General features: G+C 40.5%; 1 protein-coding gene across 2 annotated transcripts in view; it reads left to right on the forward strand.

Moving 5' to 3' along the window:
- Nucleotides 1–18,470, forward strand: part of PLA2G4A (phospholipase A2 group IVA) — a 169,895-nt gene that overhangs the window by 58,934 nt on the left and 92,491 nt on the right. For both annotated transcript variants that reach the window (XM_047705424.1, XM_047705425.1), the window contains 2 exons: nt 10,528–10,676; nt 11,365–11,478. In XM_047705424.1, the coding sequence (XP_047561380.1) occupies nt 10,528–10,676; nt 11,365–11,478 (263 nt within the window). The remainder of the gene's footprint in view (nt 1–10,527; nt 10,677–11,364; nt 11,479–18,470) is intronic.

Consider the following 18,470-nt stretch of genomic DNA (forward strand, 5'->3'; position numbering starts at 1 on the left):
TGTTTATACCACTGCTTCTTACAACCTTGAGGGAGTGAATGAATGCATTATGGCTGCACTTTAAACCTTGAAGACTATCAGTTTTAAAGGATCTGAGATTAATCAAACTGCAGGATTCATGTGTGTCATGATCTGAGGGGTACATTTTGAGTGTGTTTTTTAAGACTGTAAATAACAGGGTCATTCCTTTACAAGTCGGTTTTGACTACATGAGCATTCATTTTTTTTAAGGGGTTCACTTCATCTCGAAGGTCTCTTTTGAGGGATATCTAAGAGGTGTGACATGAAAGCCACAAGTTAGTGTGAATTGAGGGGGAAAATGGTAGAGAAAGATATGCCAAGGGAACATTTATAGAACTAGGTAGGAAATCACAAATAGTGATGTCTTTTATTTGCACAAAAGCTATTGCGTTGAGAAAAAGCTCATTGAATTCTATATTGAAGCTACAATAGGGGCACAGTGGTTGCCGGGAACTTGGGTAGTGGAGGGCGGGTATAGAGAGTTGTCCATCAAAGGATATAAGATGGATAAGTTCTGGGAATCTAATTACAACATGGTGATCATAGTTAACAATACTGTTAACGTATCATTAACATAGTTAACATATATAACATAGTTAACAATATGTTAACAAAAAAATACTGTGAACAGTACTTAACAATAACAATAACATAGTTAACAATGCATAGTTATCATAGTTAACAATTGCTAATGACAATATTAGCAGTATTTCGAGTAATAGAGTATTTGGAATATTAGCAATTTGGAAGTTGCTAAGAAAGTAGATCTTCAAGGTTTTCATCACAAAAAGAAATGGCATTTGTGGGAGAGAGAGAGTTGCTAACCAGCCCTATTGTGATAGTCACTTGGCAGTATGTGTATCAAATAATCATGTTGTACATCTCATATCTCAATAAAGCCGAGAAAAAAGTTACAATAGGGAGAATAACTGATTAAGTAATAGAACGAAGTGGAGCGCAATGTGTCAGAATTTTACAAGATGATGGGGTTAGAAACAGTATAGACTACATTTTCTTTTAAAGATTTTATTTATTTATTTGACAAAGAGAGAGATCACAAGAAGTCAGAGAGGCAGGCAGGGGAGGGGGAGAAGCAGACTCCCCCTGAGCAGAGAGCCCAATGCGGGGCTCGATCCCAGGACCCTGAGACCATGACCTGAACCAAAGGCAGAGGCTTTAACCCACTGAGCCACCCAGGCACCCCTAGACTACATTTTAAAAAAAGATTTATCTATTTGACAGAGAGAGAACAAGAGCATAGCAGGAGGGGGAGAACGAGAGGGGGAGAGAGAATTTCGAGCAGACTCTTTCTGCTGAGCGCAGAGCCTGATGCAGGGCTCGATCTCAGATCTTGAGATCATGACCTGAGCTGAAACCAAGAGTCGGACGCTTACCTGACTGTACCACCCAGCTGCCCCAGTATAGACTACATTTATTTTTCTAGACTCTTTGCTGAGGATAGGAAGGATCTTGAGGAATTGGCAAAAATTAATGAAATTTTGTTTATTTTGTTATTGATCTGTATGTGTTTATAGGTTGAGAAGATGTGGCCAGGGCAAAGCAAATAATTACAGATTCAATTTGGGGCTAGGGATAAATGAGAAATAGAAGAGGTAGAGAATAGTATGAAATTGAAAGAAGAGGGTATAGAACCTATTTCTTCTATGACCTGAAGGTCTTAGTATGAATCATTTTAAATAGATCATTAAGTATGAATAAATACATTTTCTAATTATAAATATTGTTTTATGGTTGTGAGGTATGTGGAAGGGAAATTGAATGAGTACATCTAATCCTCTCCTTTTGTTTTCCCAGGGAAGGAGGAGTCTGAGTTGTGTCCTTGGATGAGGAGGAGTGGGTAGGGAACTTGAGAAATGCAGTAAATATCTGGACAGTCATGTGAGGAGTGACGATAAAAGGAATAAGGGATTAGTATATATTGGGTCAGGTTGATGACTCAGTGGTCATTAGAATGGGCTGAAGTAACTAGGAGCAGAGCATTCATTTCCCTTAAGTGAGACTTAGAAGCCACAGATTAAATTAATTTTAAAAATGTCTGAAGGGTTGAAAAGCCACTGTCAACTGGGATTTGAAGGACCAATATCCCAGAGAAAAGAAGTCACTGAAGTAGACCCAGGGTTCTGCAAACCGATTCCCCCCTCAATCCACTACTGGATCTAGGTGGGTTTGGGGGGTAACAGGGACACAGGGATGTGGGAAGTAGCTAGGCAGTGAAGAGGCAGAGAATCCAACAGAGCTTTGGCAATCTTGAAGGACTTGGGGACACAAAAACTGCATTTCAGAAAATTTCTAAAGCCAGTTAGAATTTGATGGGTCAAGATCTCTGAGAGAAGGGAAGCCTAGAGAAGCTGAAAGAGAGTGCCTTCACCATGTCCACTAGTCAAAGTCTTAATCTGTGCAGGGCAACAGGCTGAGAAGCAAACATAAAATCCCCCCCAAACAAAGCAGAGATATTGGCAGCCTCAGGGTGCTAAGAGGGAAAAATACTGGAGATCAGAACTGCCAAATGTAAGCCTACTACACAGTGGGAATGAACAAGAGGTAGGCTGAACCTTGCAAGGATTTGAGTCAATCTCAAATTTGAGATTTGGGGTTAAATTGAGGAGATGCGTCCTATTTTCACTGCCTGCCAGAAGATAAGCTGGTGCTCTGTGGAGATAGATCTAGCTGCCTCACAGATTTTCATAAAAAGGTCTGGCATTCTGCTGAGAATTGCCAGGTGTTCCAAAAGATAAGATCAAGGGGCACCTGGGTGGCTCAGTGGGTTAAGCCTCTGCCTTCAGCTCAGGTCATGATCCCAGGGTCCTGGGATTGAGCCCCGCATCGGGCTCCCTGCTCAGCGGGAATCCTGCTTCCCCCTCTCTCTGCCTGCCTCTCTGCCTACTTGTGATCTCTCTCTCTGTCAAATAAATAAATAAAATCTTAAAAAAAAAAACAATATGTGAATAAGTACTCAATCTCATAGTCATCAAAGATCTATGAAATAAATCCACAGAGATACCATTCTTTTTTTTTTAAATTTTATTTATTTATTTGACAGACAGAGATCACAAGTAGGCAGAGAAGCAGACAGAGAGAGGGGGGGAAGCAGGCTCCCCACTGAGCAGAGAGTCTGATGTGGGACTCGATCCCAGGACCCTGAGATCATGACCTGAGCTGAAGGCAGAGGCTTAAACCACTGAGCCACCCAGGTGCCCCCAGAGATACCATTCTTGATCCACCAGATGGTTAAAATTACAAGACTGAGAGTATTAAGTATGGGAAGGATGTGCTGTCCTGTGACTGTTAACACCAGGGGGTATGTACCATGGCATAATAATTTCACTTCTAAGTAATCCAATTCATAGGAATCTTGCAGCAGATACGTACACGTGTATACAAATTTGTATGTAACCAAAGCCATGTCCAAGGATGTTCATGGCAGCGCCATTGGTAATATCCCAAACTGGAAACAATCCAAATGTCTGTTAACAGTGAAATGGATAGATATTTTATGGAATATTCATTTATATAATGGAACAGTTTACATCAATAATAATGAACACGTTGTTTTACACATGTCAGCGTGGATGGATCTCACAAACATAATGGTGGTACATATTGTGCTATTGATTCTATTTATATAATGATAAAAAGCAGGTAAAAATATTCTCTGGTGATAGAAGGCAGGGTAGTAGTAGTCACCCTTCTGGAGGGAGTTGAAGGAGGCTTCTGGAATGCTGGTAATGTTACGTATCTTGACCTGAAAACTCAACAGACTACAGTTATGATCTGCTAACTCTTAAGCCTGTATATTATCCTTCAACAAAAACTGTACGTTAAAAAAAGAACTAAACTGCTATTGATATTCATACATGTATTATGAGGCTAACAGTCCCTTTCCTGGCCAGCCACTTGGCCAGCGTGGTACAGGAAAAGTGAAAAGGTTGGCCATCACAAACCCTTTAAGTTTTTAAATCTTTAAGTCAAAAAGATTTAAATTCTCCACATAATTAGCATTGTCATGAAATCATAAATATTTCAAAGGAAGGACGACATTTGAGGACAATTCAGATTCATTTATTTCAACAAATTGTTATTTAATTTTTGGTCTTGATTGTGGTATTCCTATTTTTTTTTAAAGATTTTATTTATTTATTTGACAGAGAGAGATCACAAGTAGATGGAGAGGAAGGCAGAGAGAAAGAGAGGGAAGCAGGATCTCTGCCGAGCAGAGAACCCGATGCGGGACTCGATCCCAGGACCCTGAGATCATGACCTGAGCCAAAGGCAGCGGCTTAACCCACTGAGCCACCCAGGCGCCCTGATATTCCTATTTTGATGGTGACAGAAGCAGAATGCTTGAATATCAGCCCGTCACCTTCCATAGATTGCCAACTAACACACCCCACGTACCTTATTCTTGGATTTGTTTTCATGTGACCACTTGGAAATGTCTTTAATGGCTGGAAAGAAACGGAAGTGAATTACTGGATTGTGCTTAATATGGCCTATGGGCAGAATAACTCCATGACAGAAGGTCAGTAAGCCTGCTGACTTCTCAGTGCCAAAGTGTTTCTGCTTTTCTGTGGCTATTACTCATATCAGTGTTGTTTAGTCTATTCTAGTAATATATACTTTATTTTTTTAAGATTATTTTTTTATTTATTTGACAGAGAGAGAAAGAGAACACAAGCAGGGGGCATGGAAAGGGAGAAGCAGGCTTCCCGCTGAGCAGAGAGCCCAGATGCAGGGCTCGATCCCCAAACCCTGGGATCATGGCCTGAGCTGAAGGCAGACGCCTAATGACTGAGCCACCCAGGTGCCCCTAATAATATATACTTTAAACCATGTTTTTCAAACTTGTGTATATAAGAATCACCTGGTTAAGTTACTGAGGATGTCAAGTGTTTGCGGTTTCGACACTCCAGATGATTCTGTGAAGGTGCTTTAGAGGAACACATGTTGAGTAACCCACTTTAAGCTCACCATCAGCGGTAAGAGCTATTTGGAAAGTGATATTCTGACTGTGAATTTGGGGGAACTACCCCTTGGGGGATTTTTTTTTTCTGCTTATTACAAGAATTATTTAAAGCAGAGGGTTTAAGTTGCTGAGCAAAGTGGATATGAGAAAGCAAACGGAGGACATTTAAAATAGAACTTAAGAGAATGCAGAAGCCGCCATCAGCCCCTGTCATGAATCATATAATATTTTGCTCAGACAAAGCTGAAATGACAGATGGACCTGTTATTAATTTAGGTAGGCACTCCTTAAACTACTATCATAACTGCTTTAGGAGAGGTTTTACAACCCAGGAATTCTGAAGCTGTTTCTGGTACATGTAGTTTCATGTCATCGCATAGGAGCAAACGAAGATCTGTATCCCACACTTGCAACATTTTTGTTTGTCAGGATTTAAATAAAAGGACGAGAGGTAAGAACCTCTTTGCCCACACCTTACTTCTTTGGCTTACCGCCTGTTTGGCTGGAACGAATCAAGGTGAAGTCGAATCTGTGACTCAACACCCAGTTACCCGATAGGCCTTGATTCACAAAAATGAATTAAGTGTACAGGACAAAAAAAAAAAAACAAACAAACAAAAAAAAAAAACAACGAACATTTTCTTTTCCTGCATTTGCCTTTTTCTTCTCCCCTTAATGGGTATATCTAAAGCACTGGGCTTAGCTCTGTTGTCAAAATGGACGGCTTTCCCTTTCCAAAGCTTCCCTGAAGCTTTCTCTTTCCAAAGCCAATGAAGATTGTAGATGATATGAAGAAAGTGAGCTCCGTGATGATCGTAATCCGATGTTAAACTCGGGTCCTAAAACTCCTTTTCACCCTGCAGCGTCCGCCGCTGCTGGCGATGTCTCTCCCAACTTGCAAAGATCAACTGCGTTGCCGATGGCGCTATCAGAGTTTGCAGCTGGCTGTGGTTTTCAACTGCCCAGCGCCCTGTGACAACTTCACGTTGAGGTCTCTTGCTAATGAAGCAAGGGGAGAAACTCAAGCAATTACCCCTCTTGACCAGAGTTGCGGAATATTGACTGTATTTAAAAGTGAAAAGCAGTGCTCGCTTCGGCAGCACATATACTAAAAGTGAAAAGCAGAATCCAGAGTGACAATTGACCTGGATTCTAATTGGCTTTTAAAAAAGGTCTGTCTGGGGCGCCTGGGTGGCTCAGTGGGTTAAGCCGCTGCCTTCGGCTCAGGTCATGATCCCAGGTCCTGGGTTCGAGCCCCACATCGGGCTTTCTGCTCAGCAGGGAGCCTGCTTCCTCCTCTCTCTCTGCCTGCCTCTCTGCTTACTTGTGATTTCTCTCTGTCAAATAAATAAATAAAATCTTTTTAAAAAATAATAATAATTAAAAAAAAGGTCTGTCTTGGGGCACTTGGGTGGCTCAGCAGTTAAGCCTCTGCCTTCAGCTCAGGTTATGATCTCAAGGTCCTGGGATCAAGCCCCCCCATCAGGCTTTTTGCTCAGCAGGGAGCCTGCTTCCCCCTCTCTCTCTGCCTGCCTCTCTGTCTACTTGTGATCTATCAAATAAATAAATAAAATCTTTTAAAAAATATAAATAAAAAATGTCTGGTTTTTGTAAACCTGGTGATTCACAGACCTGTACCCCTGGGGCTAATAATACATTATATGTTAATAAAAAAAATTAATATATAAAAAATAAAAATAAAAAGGTCTGTCTGATCAAGATATCTACGGATGTCTTTGACAAAAATTGGTAATTGGGGATCTTAGTTAAAGGATGGGATCATGATTTGGGGCCTCATACATGTTTTATGTTCATCCTTTTGCATGTGCCGATGTATATACCATTTGCTGCCCATCAGGACCCCACTGGACCCCCCCTGGATAGATTCTAACTGCCATACAGCCCACCTCCCCATTTCAGCAGGAAGCAGCCAGAGCCGTCATCGTCCCGTTCCCTAAGGGCAGTTAGGATTACTGTTCCAGGGAGAGGAACGAGTAAGGGACAGGCAGCTGGGTAGGGAGAGATAGAGAGGTGGCTAGGTGATCAGGCTCACAGAAATCCCAAAAATGTGGAGGTGTGGGGAAACCAGAGATAAGGGAACAAACCAGACCACCCTGCCCTAGGCGTGTGGGGTGGGTGTCTTTTTATGAGAATCACCTGTGACCAGCAAAGAATAACCAGACCCTAAAAAGGAAGTAAGCCACTGGAGGTGTTACGACTAGTCCTTGCTTGATGGTGATACCAGCAGAGATGGTAGAAGGATTTAAGGTCCCTGGTTAGCGTTCTATAAAAGCCCTGAAGGCCTTCAGGGCCAACCCTCACTCTTGAGAGCTTTTTCTGTATGTTCACTTAAAATACTTCTATCTCTTTACCTCCCCACTCCCCCCCAAAAAAGGTCTGTCTGTGGATGTTTTGATACCAAGCGTAGTGTTGGCATCTTGTACGCTTTTTTCTTTATCATTTGGTCGGACTTAGAATTTGCCAAAGTATAGGATCTGCACGGAACGTCCAGAATGCTTGGACGCTGCTTCCCTCCCTGACTGACTTATGCTTCCTCATTTTGCCACATTCTTTTCCAACATGTTTTCTCCCAGGGAGCGTACCATTCTGCTCTCTCCTTCTCGTTTTTGGCCCGAGAACACCTCCCCCTCCTCTCCTCAGATTCAAATGAAGACCAAGCCTCAAAGGCAATTTCTCTGCCTACGATTTGACTTTATTTGTGGGTAATAACCTGGTGACTGAGTTACTAGTCACTGGCGTAGTGTATCTGCTTGCCTCGTATCTACTCTTGCCTCTAAAATTAGGCTGTTAGCATTTGACTCACTCCCATCATCCAAATCTGCAGTTCTATGTTGGGCTGTTTGACAGGAGGTTCCTGGCATAAAGCAGACACTCCAATGCTTGTTGAATGAATGAGTGATGTTTACCGTTTGCATGCCTCGTCTTCCCAGACACTTTTTGTTTTCCAGATTTTTTTTGTTGGCTTGGTTTTGGGTTTTCTCATGTTTCGGGGAAACAGATAGAAAAGAGCATTAGCTCCATGGGAAAGAACCTGCCTTGTGGGATGAAGAAGAACTACAGTTTTATACGTTTAAGGTGAAGTCCCAACTGAATCTTCTCCTTGAATCATGTGCTGACTTCTACTCAAAAGAGGAAAGATATTTTTCTTGATGATCTTTCACCACCTGCTGTTCTAAATATGTCGTTTTATTTCTGACTTGCAATCTTGAGCTCTGGCACCATGGCAGAAATATGGCTGAGGCAAAGGAACATCTCCTCGTTGGTTGAGGAGGTGAGAAGGGTCACCTTGTCGCATGCCCTTCTCTTCTTGGGCCCATTTCCCCTCGCCTTCCTTCCTGTTCAGTCTTTTGTTTTCTAGTTTGCCTTCCATGATCCTCTTGAGAGAGAGAAGCATTGAGTTAGAGATTGCAGTATGTAAGTGTCTCAGACCAACACGTCGGATGCCTTCCACTCGCGTAATATTACATGCCAGTTATACCTCTGTGAAAATAAATAATAAATAAATAAATTCCCCCAAACTGCCTATTTCCTTTTCCCTTAAAACAGGATATCAAAAGTATGAACAGGAGGTGATCTATATCAGTGCCAGCTAGAATATTTGTTTAAATGCAGATTCCTAGGCCCTCTGCAGCTCTACCGATCATAGGTCTTAGGGGATGAGGGTCAAGGGTCTGCATTTTTAACCAGAACCCTAGGCATTTATATTGTACTCTTTTGAGGCTCAGCTACCCTTGACCAACAGGTGCATTAAGTCCAAGTGAGAAAATTAAATAAAGGACAATTCCAAATGCATATACCTCGTTTGTAGATCATTCCACTTTACAATAAAAAGACATACTTAAAAAATGTGATCGCTGCTTGGAACTATGAACAGTGCTTAAAAATTAAGTGAAGGGCATTGGTTAAATTGTTTGATGACCATAACTATGGTTGAAAGACAAAATATATTTTCTAAAAAATTTTTCTTTGAAGAGCAATAATTTGAGAACTATTATTTTTGCTTTTCCTTTGTTTTCAATTTTTATATCTTTCTGTGTGGATCTCTGCACCGCCTTTTCTCTCACTTTCTCTCCCTCTCCCTTCCCCTCCCCACCTCACTGCATATATTCCTTCCTCTCTCCCTCTCTCTCCCTCCTCCCTCATACATTCCTCCCTTTATCCTTTCCCCCACCTTTTCCATAACTAAGTTCAGCTCCTCTTTTGACACCAATGCCTACTTTATGAACTCGTCTTTAGCACTTAGGAGCATGATGTCATTAAGAGAATAATTGTTGCAGCCAGATCTTCCTCTGAGACTTACTAGCTGGATGATACTAGACAGATTGCTTAACATCTCTCAGTTCCTGTGGCCTCAACACTAAAACAGAACACTTACTTGTACCACCTTTGGGAGATCTGAACCAAACTAATGTGTACAAAGTGCTTAACAGAGATCCTAGCAGTCATTACTCAACTGTTGGTTTTTATAGTTATGAATTGCAATGATTACATGGGAAAGGATGTGTTAAAGAGAAAAGTCGAGTCCTAAAGTTAGGAGATTTTTGAGTATTGTGATAGTTGTTAGGTTCTGAAGAGATAAAAATGAGTAAGACTTGCTCACTGCACTCAAATTGTTGAGTCTTGTAGGAAAAGACAGATACATGTATAATTACATCCATAAAATATAGTGTGTGCAATGTTGTAAGATGGTGAGGATTCAGTGGAACCACTAAGGAGGGAGTGATGAGTGTTTCTACTGCTTCGTGTCAGTTGCCTTGTTGCTATCTGAATATATAATGGGAAGAAATTTAAATAGTTCCTTTATTTGCCATTGTTTCCTTCTGTTTAAAATGGCACCCACACCATGCCCTGACTCCAGCAGGTCTTTATATACAAGAGAAAAGCTGTCACTTCCTTGAGACACCCACTTCCATCTGACTGAATACTTCTATAATAAATACAGAAATATCTGTTGATCACTAATATAAATGCCAGCCCACTAAGAGTGTTCAGTGTACAACCTGTACAGCTATACAAGGCAACCCTATAACTACAAGCAATATTTATCTCACACTGACTTTCATTATTTTGTTTGGCAAATAAAGTAATTAGGATACTTTTTCTAATGTAGACAAGCCCGTGATCCTGAACCCATGGTCTTGTCACCATCATTGTCCAGGGTGAAGGTTCTACTGTAGTTAGCTGGGTGAGACTGTTCTCATCATTTAGCAGTTCCCCTGAGGTGTTGATTGAACATATCCTTTAGGTGAATAGAGGAATTCTGAGTCAATCACCTCATAAACAATTCCTTCTCCCAGGACTGTTATGATGGGCAGGGACATAACACATAAGAAGTAGCTAAACTATGGTGTTCTTCCCTTGTAGAGTATGTCATCTCAGCTATTTTAAATATGTTCCTACAGATTCACTAAAAATAATCTGACAACACATACTAATAAAAACAAATTATGCATTATGAATCACATTTTTGCATCCTTCTCACTTGTGTTTACTGTCTACAGTTGACACTCCAGATCCGTATGTGGAACTTTTCATCTCCTCCACCCCTGACAGCAGGAAGAGAACAAGACACTTCAATAATGATATAAACCCTGTGTGGAATGAGACCTTCGAGTTTATTTTGGATCCTAACCAGGAAAATGTTTTGGAGGTCAGTGAATCATTTGTAGACCATTCGATGGTCATCATTCATGTTGAAGCTGGTGTTTGAGCTTGTCCCTTTCGTGCCCTCTTTTCCCTCAGGCAGGTGTAGGTGGGGTCCAGCTGTGTAGCCCGGAACACTGGGCTGTGGATGGTCTATGTGAAGTGATGTGAGTGTCCAGTGGGAAGCACAAGAGTTAGGTGGGGTTGGGAAGAATCTTTTATCCTCTTCGTGTGCTTTGGAGAAAACATATTTTCTGTTATATAGAGGAGGGTCCAAGTACAACAGAATAACAATATCATCAGTGGATTCCAACTTTAAAATAAATTAGCTTTGTTAATCTAAAGTTCCTAACTGAAAATAAGTAACCTGAAAATAAGTTAAGATAGATCTTTCCCAAAATGGTTGTGTGGATTTTCTACATTAATTTATTTCTCATACTCCAAAATGGCAAGATTCCATTTTTGAAAACACGATAATGAATAAGTCAATCAGGAAAATGAAAAAGTTTATGATTGTTTTAGTGTCAGAAAGAAAAGACAAAGTATTATAGCCAGTTGAATATTGAGGGCCTCGATTGGCTATTAAATATCATTTGGGAACTCTCATTTTTTTAAGTGTGGTAGAAATTTTAGATATAATTTCCATAGATCGAAGAGAAATTGTATTCCTGTACTCTACCTTTTAATCTCTACAGGTCACACTAATGGATGCCAATTATGTCATGGATGAAACTTTAGGGACAGCAACATTCCCCATTTCCTCTATGAAAGTGGGAGAGAAGAAAGAGGTTCCTTTTATTTTCAACCAAGTAAGTGACGCAACAGGATTATTTTTCAACCTTATGTCAGATAAAACTCTATTTATTCTGGGATCTTTTTTATTTATTTGTTTGTTTGATTGTGTGCTTTTTGAAGAGAAAATTTTGTGTTCCCTTTTACTTCTTGTCCAAATCTTTTTATTGTTCTGATATTTATAAGCGTTGATCGAAGTATTCCACTAAATAATACAGAGACATTAATCTCTGTTGTTGCTCTAATTGAGGCAATGGCTTTGGACTCCCCTCTCCCCCCACCCCAGGAGGTCTATGAAAACTTTTGAGAGGATAAAGGAAGATATAAAATCTGAGAGGAATGGCAGAGAGAGAGAGAAAACTCAAAGAGATGACTTCTGGGGGCACCTGAGTGGCTCAGTCAGTTAAGTGTCTGACTTGATTTTGGGGCTCCTGTCATGATCTCAGGGGCATGGGATCAAGACCCACATCAGGCTTCTTGCTCAGCGGAGAGTCAGCTTGAGATTCCCTATCTCCCACTCCCTCTCCCTCTCCCCCTCATTCATGTTCTCTCTCAAATAAATTAAAAAAAAATTTTTTTTAAAGAAAACTGTTGGAACATCCAAACTATTCCAAAATTACATGTTTAGCAGTAAATTAAGCCTCTATGGGGGGATATTTCTGTCTCAAATAATCCTCAAATAATTAGGGCTACAGCAATGAAAAGTCAGAAGGAATAGGTTTTGTTTTTTTTTCACATTTCTAGGTTTGCTGTGTTTCTGCAATTTCAATAATTTAGGAATCACAAAGCCCTAGAAAGATTATTAATACAGAGCAAACATTAGATTTTGAATTTTATAAGGAACTATTTTCGAAGTTTACAGTGACAAATGTAAACGACTGACAGACCAGGATCCAGAAAGCTGGTTAATGTATTAATTTCTTGTTGGAAGAGGTGCCCTGTTTTTGCTCATCCTTGGAATGACTTCAGATCGCTGTCTTCACTCAAACCTGCCTGTTCCTTAATTCTCACCTCCTCTCTGTTGCTATCCCAACTGACCTCCTCCTTCTCTGAAGCCGTAAGATAATTATGTATGGTATTCATTGGGACTGAGTCATTTAAATTGTTCAATTTCTTATCTCCTCCCTCTCACCCTAAACCAAAATCCTATAGGTCAGGAATACTGGTTATGCATGCCCAGTCACAGAGGTAATACACAGTTTGTATTTACCAGATGAATGTATACCTGTTTAGAAACGAACTTAAGCCCAAAGGGCTACCTGACCAGTTCATGCGAGCGGGGCAGCCCAGCTGTCTTGGGGACACTCCAGTCCCACACACCCTGCTGACTCCTTCAGCTGCTCTAGGAAGTGTTTTCTACAGGTCTTACTCCAGTGCAAAGAGATACACTGTCCATAGTTCTGTTGCCTTTTTTTTTTTTTTTTTTTTTTTTTTTTAAGTTCTGGTGTTCATTCCTCTAGCAAATGTTTCTTGAAGTCTGCTGTGTACCAGCCACTGTGCTTGGTGCAAGGAAAATAAAGAATAAGACACAGGAGCCTCTTCCCTCAGTTACCTCTCTGTGGGAGTGGAGGTAAGGTGGGGGTTGGGACAGGAAGTGGGCAGAGGAGATAGAAACATGTGAGAAATGAAACCACCGTACGGTGAGAGAAGCCATCAATCAGGAATGTGTGGTTGGAAGACGGAATAAAGATAACTGTTGTCAGAGGAAGCCAGTGACAGCAGCGTACGAGTAGATGATTTTGAATAGGTTGAACAGGGAACATAGTGGTTAATGCCTTGGCATTGGAAGCTAGGTTGGTGTTTAAATGCCAGCTCTGTACCTTACTATCTGTTTCATCCTGGTGAAGTCACTTAGCTCTTCCATGTCTTGATTTACTCATCTGTAGAAAGGAGCTAATATCTCGTAAGAGAGTTTATGATAATTCATTTATGATGAAATGACTTAATTTTACTTATATATAATATATCCATATAATAACATATAGTATAATTATATTACATATACATGTATTTTAAATACATTTAGATGTAATTTTTTATTGTACTTTTTATAGCATATTACATAAGATATAGATTATATATTACGTAGTTTATATATTTATTAACTATAAAATTTATTACATATGAAATATATGGGGGGGGCACATGGGTGGCTCAGTTGGGTAAGCGTCTGCCTTCAGGTCAGGTCATGATCCCGGGTCCTGGGATTGAGCCCCGCACTGGGCTCTCTGCTTAGTGGGGAGTCTGCTTCTCCCTGTGCCTCTCTGTCTCTGCTCATGCTCTCTCTCTCTTTCTCTCTCTCAAATAAATAAAATCTTTAAAAAAAGAAATATATAATAATGCTTAGTTATAGAAATACATATCAATACTATATGCACAGTCTCTGCAGAGTCTGCTAAGGTTTCTCTCTCGTTCTCCCTCTGCCCCTCCCTGCTCTCTCTCTCTCTCTCTCAAATAAATAAGTAAATCTTAAAAAATTATTGCAGGCACACATGGATATATCCATACATAACTATACTTTTATGTAGTTAGTTTATGTATTTATTAAGTATAGAATTTATTACATATTAAGTATATAATGCTTGGTTATAGAAATATATATCACTTCTGTATGCACATAGATGTATCCATCCATACATAGAGTGCTTAGAACATATTAAGTACTATGTAAATGCAAAGGCATGGAGTCTTGAAAGCAAGTCGGGGCCTGGCAAGTTACGAGGCTTTGTAGGCACATGTCGATGTGTGGTGGGGTAAGGTTTAGAGGTGGCCACAGGCTAACATCCCCCAACCTTCCTAAATCGAGTTGCTAGGACTGGTTCTCAATAAATGTTTGTTGAGAGCTTTGTAAGCATGGAATGGCCTCTCCAAAGTACGTTTTACCCCCTCTTCAGTCTGATCATGGGAGAAGATATTGGAGGGAAACATGCATTTCCTCTTCTCCTGTCATTTCCTATGGTTAGCTGTGTAACCTCCGGGCTCTAAAAAAGACATTCTACATTCCTGCATTTAAAGTAGCTTACATAATTAGTTTCTTTAGTGAGCCTGAGAAAACAGTTGACCAAACAGCTTTTCTTCATCACTCTTTTCTTAAGAGTCCTTTGAAGTTTGTATCTGAAGGACAGTTGTTTACGTTGGTGACCTGCGATGGTGAAGGGGAGAAAGGTGAATGCATATGGCTGGGTGGAGAGCCCCCTCACTCCCCTCCCCCCGCAACATTACCCAGATCACGGGGCATGCCCTTTGCATGCTGTCTAGCCCCGCCTCACCTCTGCATCCCATCTCTCAGAGGAGCACAGGCTTCTTTCCACAGTGTTCACAGAGGTGAGACAGAACAGACTGCGAGGGAATAATGTGAGAAAAAGAAGTTTTTAAACAATTCTTGAATTTGATTATAGCAGTCTGAAACAGTAAAAAAAAAACAAAAAAAAAAAACAACTCTTGGATTTGGCCAAGAGAGAAGAGAGAACACAGGTTTCCTGCCAAGACATTATTAACAAAAACTTCTTCAAAATTTTGTCATCCAGAAGTCAATACTGAGTCAACAGAGAGTGATTTCTGTGGCCAGCAGCCAGCTAGAAAAAGAACGGGAGTCTCCAGATGGAGATTGCCAGATTCCCACGGGCTTGTACTATCCACTCAGGGAATTGGGAGATCCATTCTCTCATTTTGTCTTGGTCACTAGTCTCCCTCTACAATGTTTGATTTGTCACTCTTTCTTTCTGCCTTATTTTCTTCATCTCTAAAATAGAATTTTTGATTAATTTATTTATAAGATCCATTCTAATTTATAAAGTTCTATGATCAAGAAAGAATACCTTTTTTATATGACCATTTTCATTCAAGAATTTTTAATTCTTTACATTTTACAGATATGGAAGCAAAACAATAATAATGCAATAATAAAAATTTTTCATCTTGTGCCCACCCAGGGTTGCCAAAAAAAATTTATTATATGATTTTAAAATACTGACCTATCAGTAGATTATTTTTTTTTAAGATTTTATTTATTTGAGAGAGAGAGAGAGCATGAGCAGCAGTAAGGAGTAGCAGAGAGTAGTAGTAGAGAGTAGTAGTAGTAGTAGTAGTAGAGAGGGAGAAGCAGACTCCCCGCTGAACAAGGAGCCCAATGTAGAGCTCCATCCCAGAACCCTGGGATCATGACCTGAGCCAAAGGCAGACACTTAACCAACTGAGCCACCCAGCCACCCAGTAGACTATTTTTTAATATGAGAATTTGAACAGCTAAAATTTTGTAGCTAATACTTTGCTAAATATTAAGAAAGCTACAACAAGTTCATCTTCAAGGAACTAGTAATCCATTTGGAAAGGAGTAAAACATTCATGTGTAAATTGATAAGTAATACAATAAGTAGTGTCATGAAGCATCTGTTCATTAATTTACTTACTTAGGAGTTATTAAACACTTGTATTCTAAGCAGTATTCTAGGTGATGGGCAAACAGTAGAGGACGTGACAGATGATGTTTGGGTTCCCAGAGAGCTTGCATTCTAATGGGGGAGGTATATAGAAACAGAAGGAAAGGACAGTCAGTACAATATCCTCTAGAGAGAAATACTGTGAAGAAAATAGAGCAGAGGGATATGATAAGGAATAGTTGGTGGGCAACTGAAGTTTATATAGTCAGGGAAGGACTTTCTAAAGTGTTATATTTTTCTCCAAATTTTATTATAAAAATTTTTAAGCATGGAAAAAAAGTTGAAAGATTTGTATAACTAACACATAGACTCTACAATTCATGTTTTACTGTGTTTACTTTGCCACGTATCTGCCCTTCTACACATCCATCAAACCATCTTACTTTTTAAATACCATTTATTTATTTTAGGGGGGGGGGGAGAGCGGGTGGGGTGGGAAGGGACAGAGGGAGAAAGAGAGAGAGTCTTAAGCAGACTCCTCATTGAGCACAGAGCCCTTACATGGGGCTCAGTCTCACAACCCTGAGATCACGACCTGAGCTGAAACCAAGATTTGGCTGCTTAACCAACTGTGCCACCCCGTGCTCCAAACCATCTTACTTTTTTGATGCATTTAAGGACAAATTGGAGAGGCTGCCTGAGTGGCTCAGTCTGGTGGGTGTCTGACTCTTGATTTCTGCTCAGGCTGTGGTGCTGAGGTCAGGGGATCCAGCCCTGTGTTGGGCTCTGCTTCAGCAGGGAGTCTGCTTGAGCTTCTGTCTCTCTGTCTCCCTCTGCCCCTCCCCCTACTCATGCACTTTCTAAATAAATAAGCAAACAAACAAACTGCAGATAACACTATCCTTCACCCCTAAACATTTAGCATATCATTAACTAGAGTTTAGTATTTACATTGTATAATTTTAAGTGCCAAATAGATAGTGTAGATAATATACACAGTGAGAGTTATAAGAAGGAATTATTCATTCATTTCACAAACAACTATTAAACACCTACTGTATGTCAGACAGTCTTTAGATACTACCTATTCGGCAGTGAGCAAAACACTAAGAATCCCTCCCCTCGCAGAACTTCTGTTCTACTTAGTAAAGGAGACAAGAAGCAAGATAAATAAACAAAAGTTACTTATATTAGGTAGTGATAGCAATACATGCTAAATAAACCAGGGAAGGAGGAAAGAAGAGTTTATGTATGTAAAGGGAGTTGCAAGTACAGTTCCAAAAACGTGGCTAAGAGCATTTCTGATGATACTGGGGTGTGGGGGGTGCGGCAGAAGTTGCTCCAAGTAGAAAAGTCCGGCAATGGAAGTTTGCCTGGTGTGTTGAGTAACAGCGCTGAAGAGAATATGCTGGAACATACTGAGAAAGAGTAGTAGGGATTGTGGTAGGAGATGAGAACAGGGAGGGGAAAGGGGATGGGATTTTTCAGTGAGTTACAGTGGATACCAGTAGTTCAGGCTTGTCCTTAAAGGAAGGATGTGGTTGGATTATGAACGGGGTGGAAGGCCCTTCTGGTGGAGAGAATAGCCTGGGCCTTTGCTCATAGTCATGGGACTCGGAAGGACAAGCATGTTCAGGAAACAGTGTCTACACCAGTGTGATGGGAGCAGAGCATCCATGCATAAAGGAAGAAGGGGTACACAGGGGTTAAGCTACAGCAGAGCTCGAATTTGAGATGTTAGAATCTGGACGTTTTCTTACCAACAGCAGTGAATTGTGGAAGGTTTTTGACCCGGTAATGGGGAATTTCGAGAAACAGGATTTGGCTTCTTCCTCAGATGTATTAGGAAGCAGCAGGTTAGGAGGCAAAGAGACAGGGTACGTTTCCTAGTGGAAACAAAAAGGTCGAATCCGCTGTTAGCAGACCTCTGTGGCCAGGGACGAGGATGAGGAGTGCGACAGCAGCTTTCTCGGGTCTGCAGGAGGTGAATGGAATGATTGCTTGGGGCAGTGAGATCAGCTGGAGCTGCAGAGTGGGAATTTACACTGGATCCATCTGGCTCTTCCCAAGACTGATTTATCACTCAATTTTTGAACTTTTTTGGTTGTTTATTATTTTTTTTGTTGTTTTTAGGAAAAAGCCAGTCTTAGGGCTGGGTCCACATTTGTTTTGTTTTGTTTTGTTTAGTTTTCTCCCTGGCATTTAGGGTTAGGTTGTGTTTATTGGAGTCACAAAGTAAGAGAGCATCACAGTTGTCATTTGAAAGAAATTGGCAGGACCTGATGTTTTGGACCCCAAGCTCAGAGTCAGTCAGTCACTGCCTGGGTTGGAATCATGATCCTGCTACTTAATGGCCCATGTGATGTTAAACAAGTTTGGTTTTTTTTTCTTTCTCTTTTCCGTGCATCATCATCTGTGAAATAGGGTTATACATAGTACCTACCTCTTAAGGTTGGGTTATGGCTAAATTAATTAATACATGGAAAATTTTTGAACAGTGCCTGGCCCAGTATGCACTAAATAAATACTAGATATTCTCATTGCAACTGGCCAGATTTAACTATCTGTCATGTGCTTACTTATTTGTTTGAACTTAACAAAATGAATATGTACACACACACACACACACA

This window comes from Lutra lutra, chromosome 15, assembly GCF_902655055.1.
Source record: "Lutra lutra chromosome 15, mLutLut1.2, whole genome shotgun sequence".
In the NCBI taxonomy this organism is placed as follows: domain Eukaryota; kingdom Metazoa; phylum Chordata; class Mammalia; order Carnivora; family Mustelidae; genus Lutra; species Lutra lutra.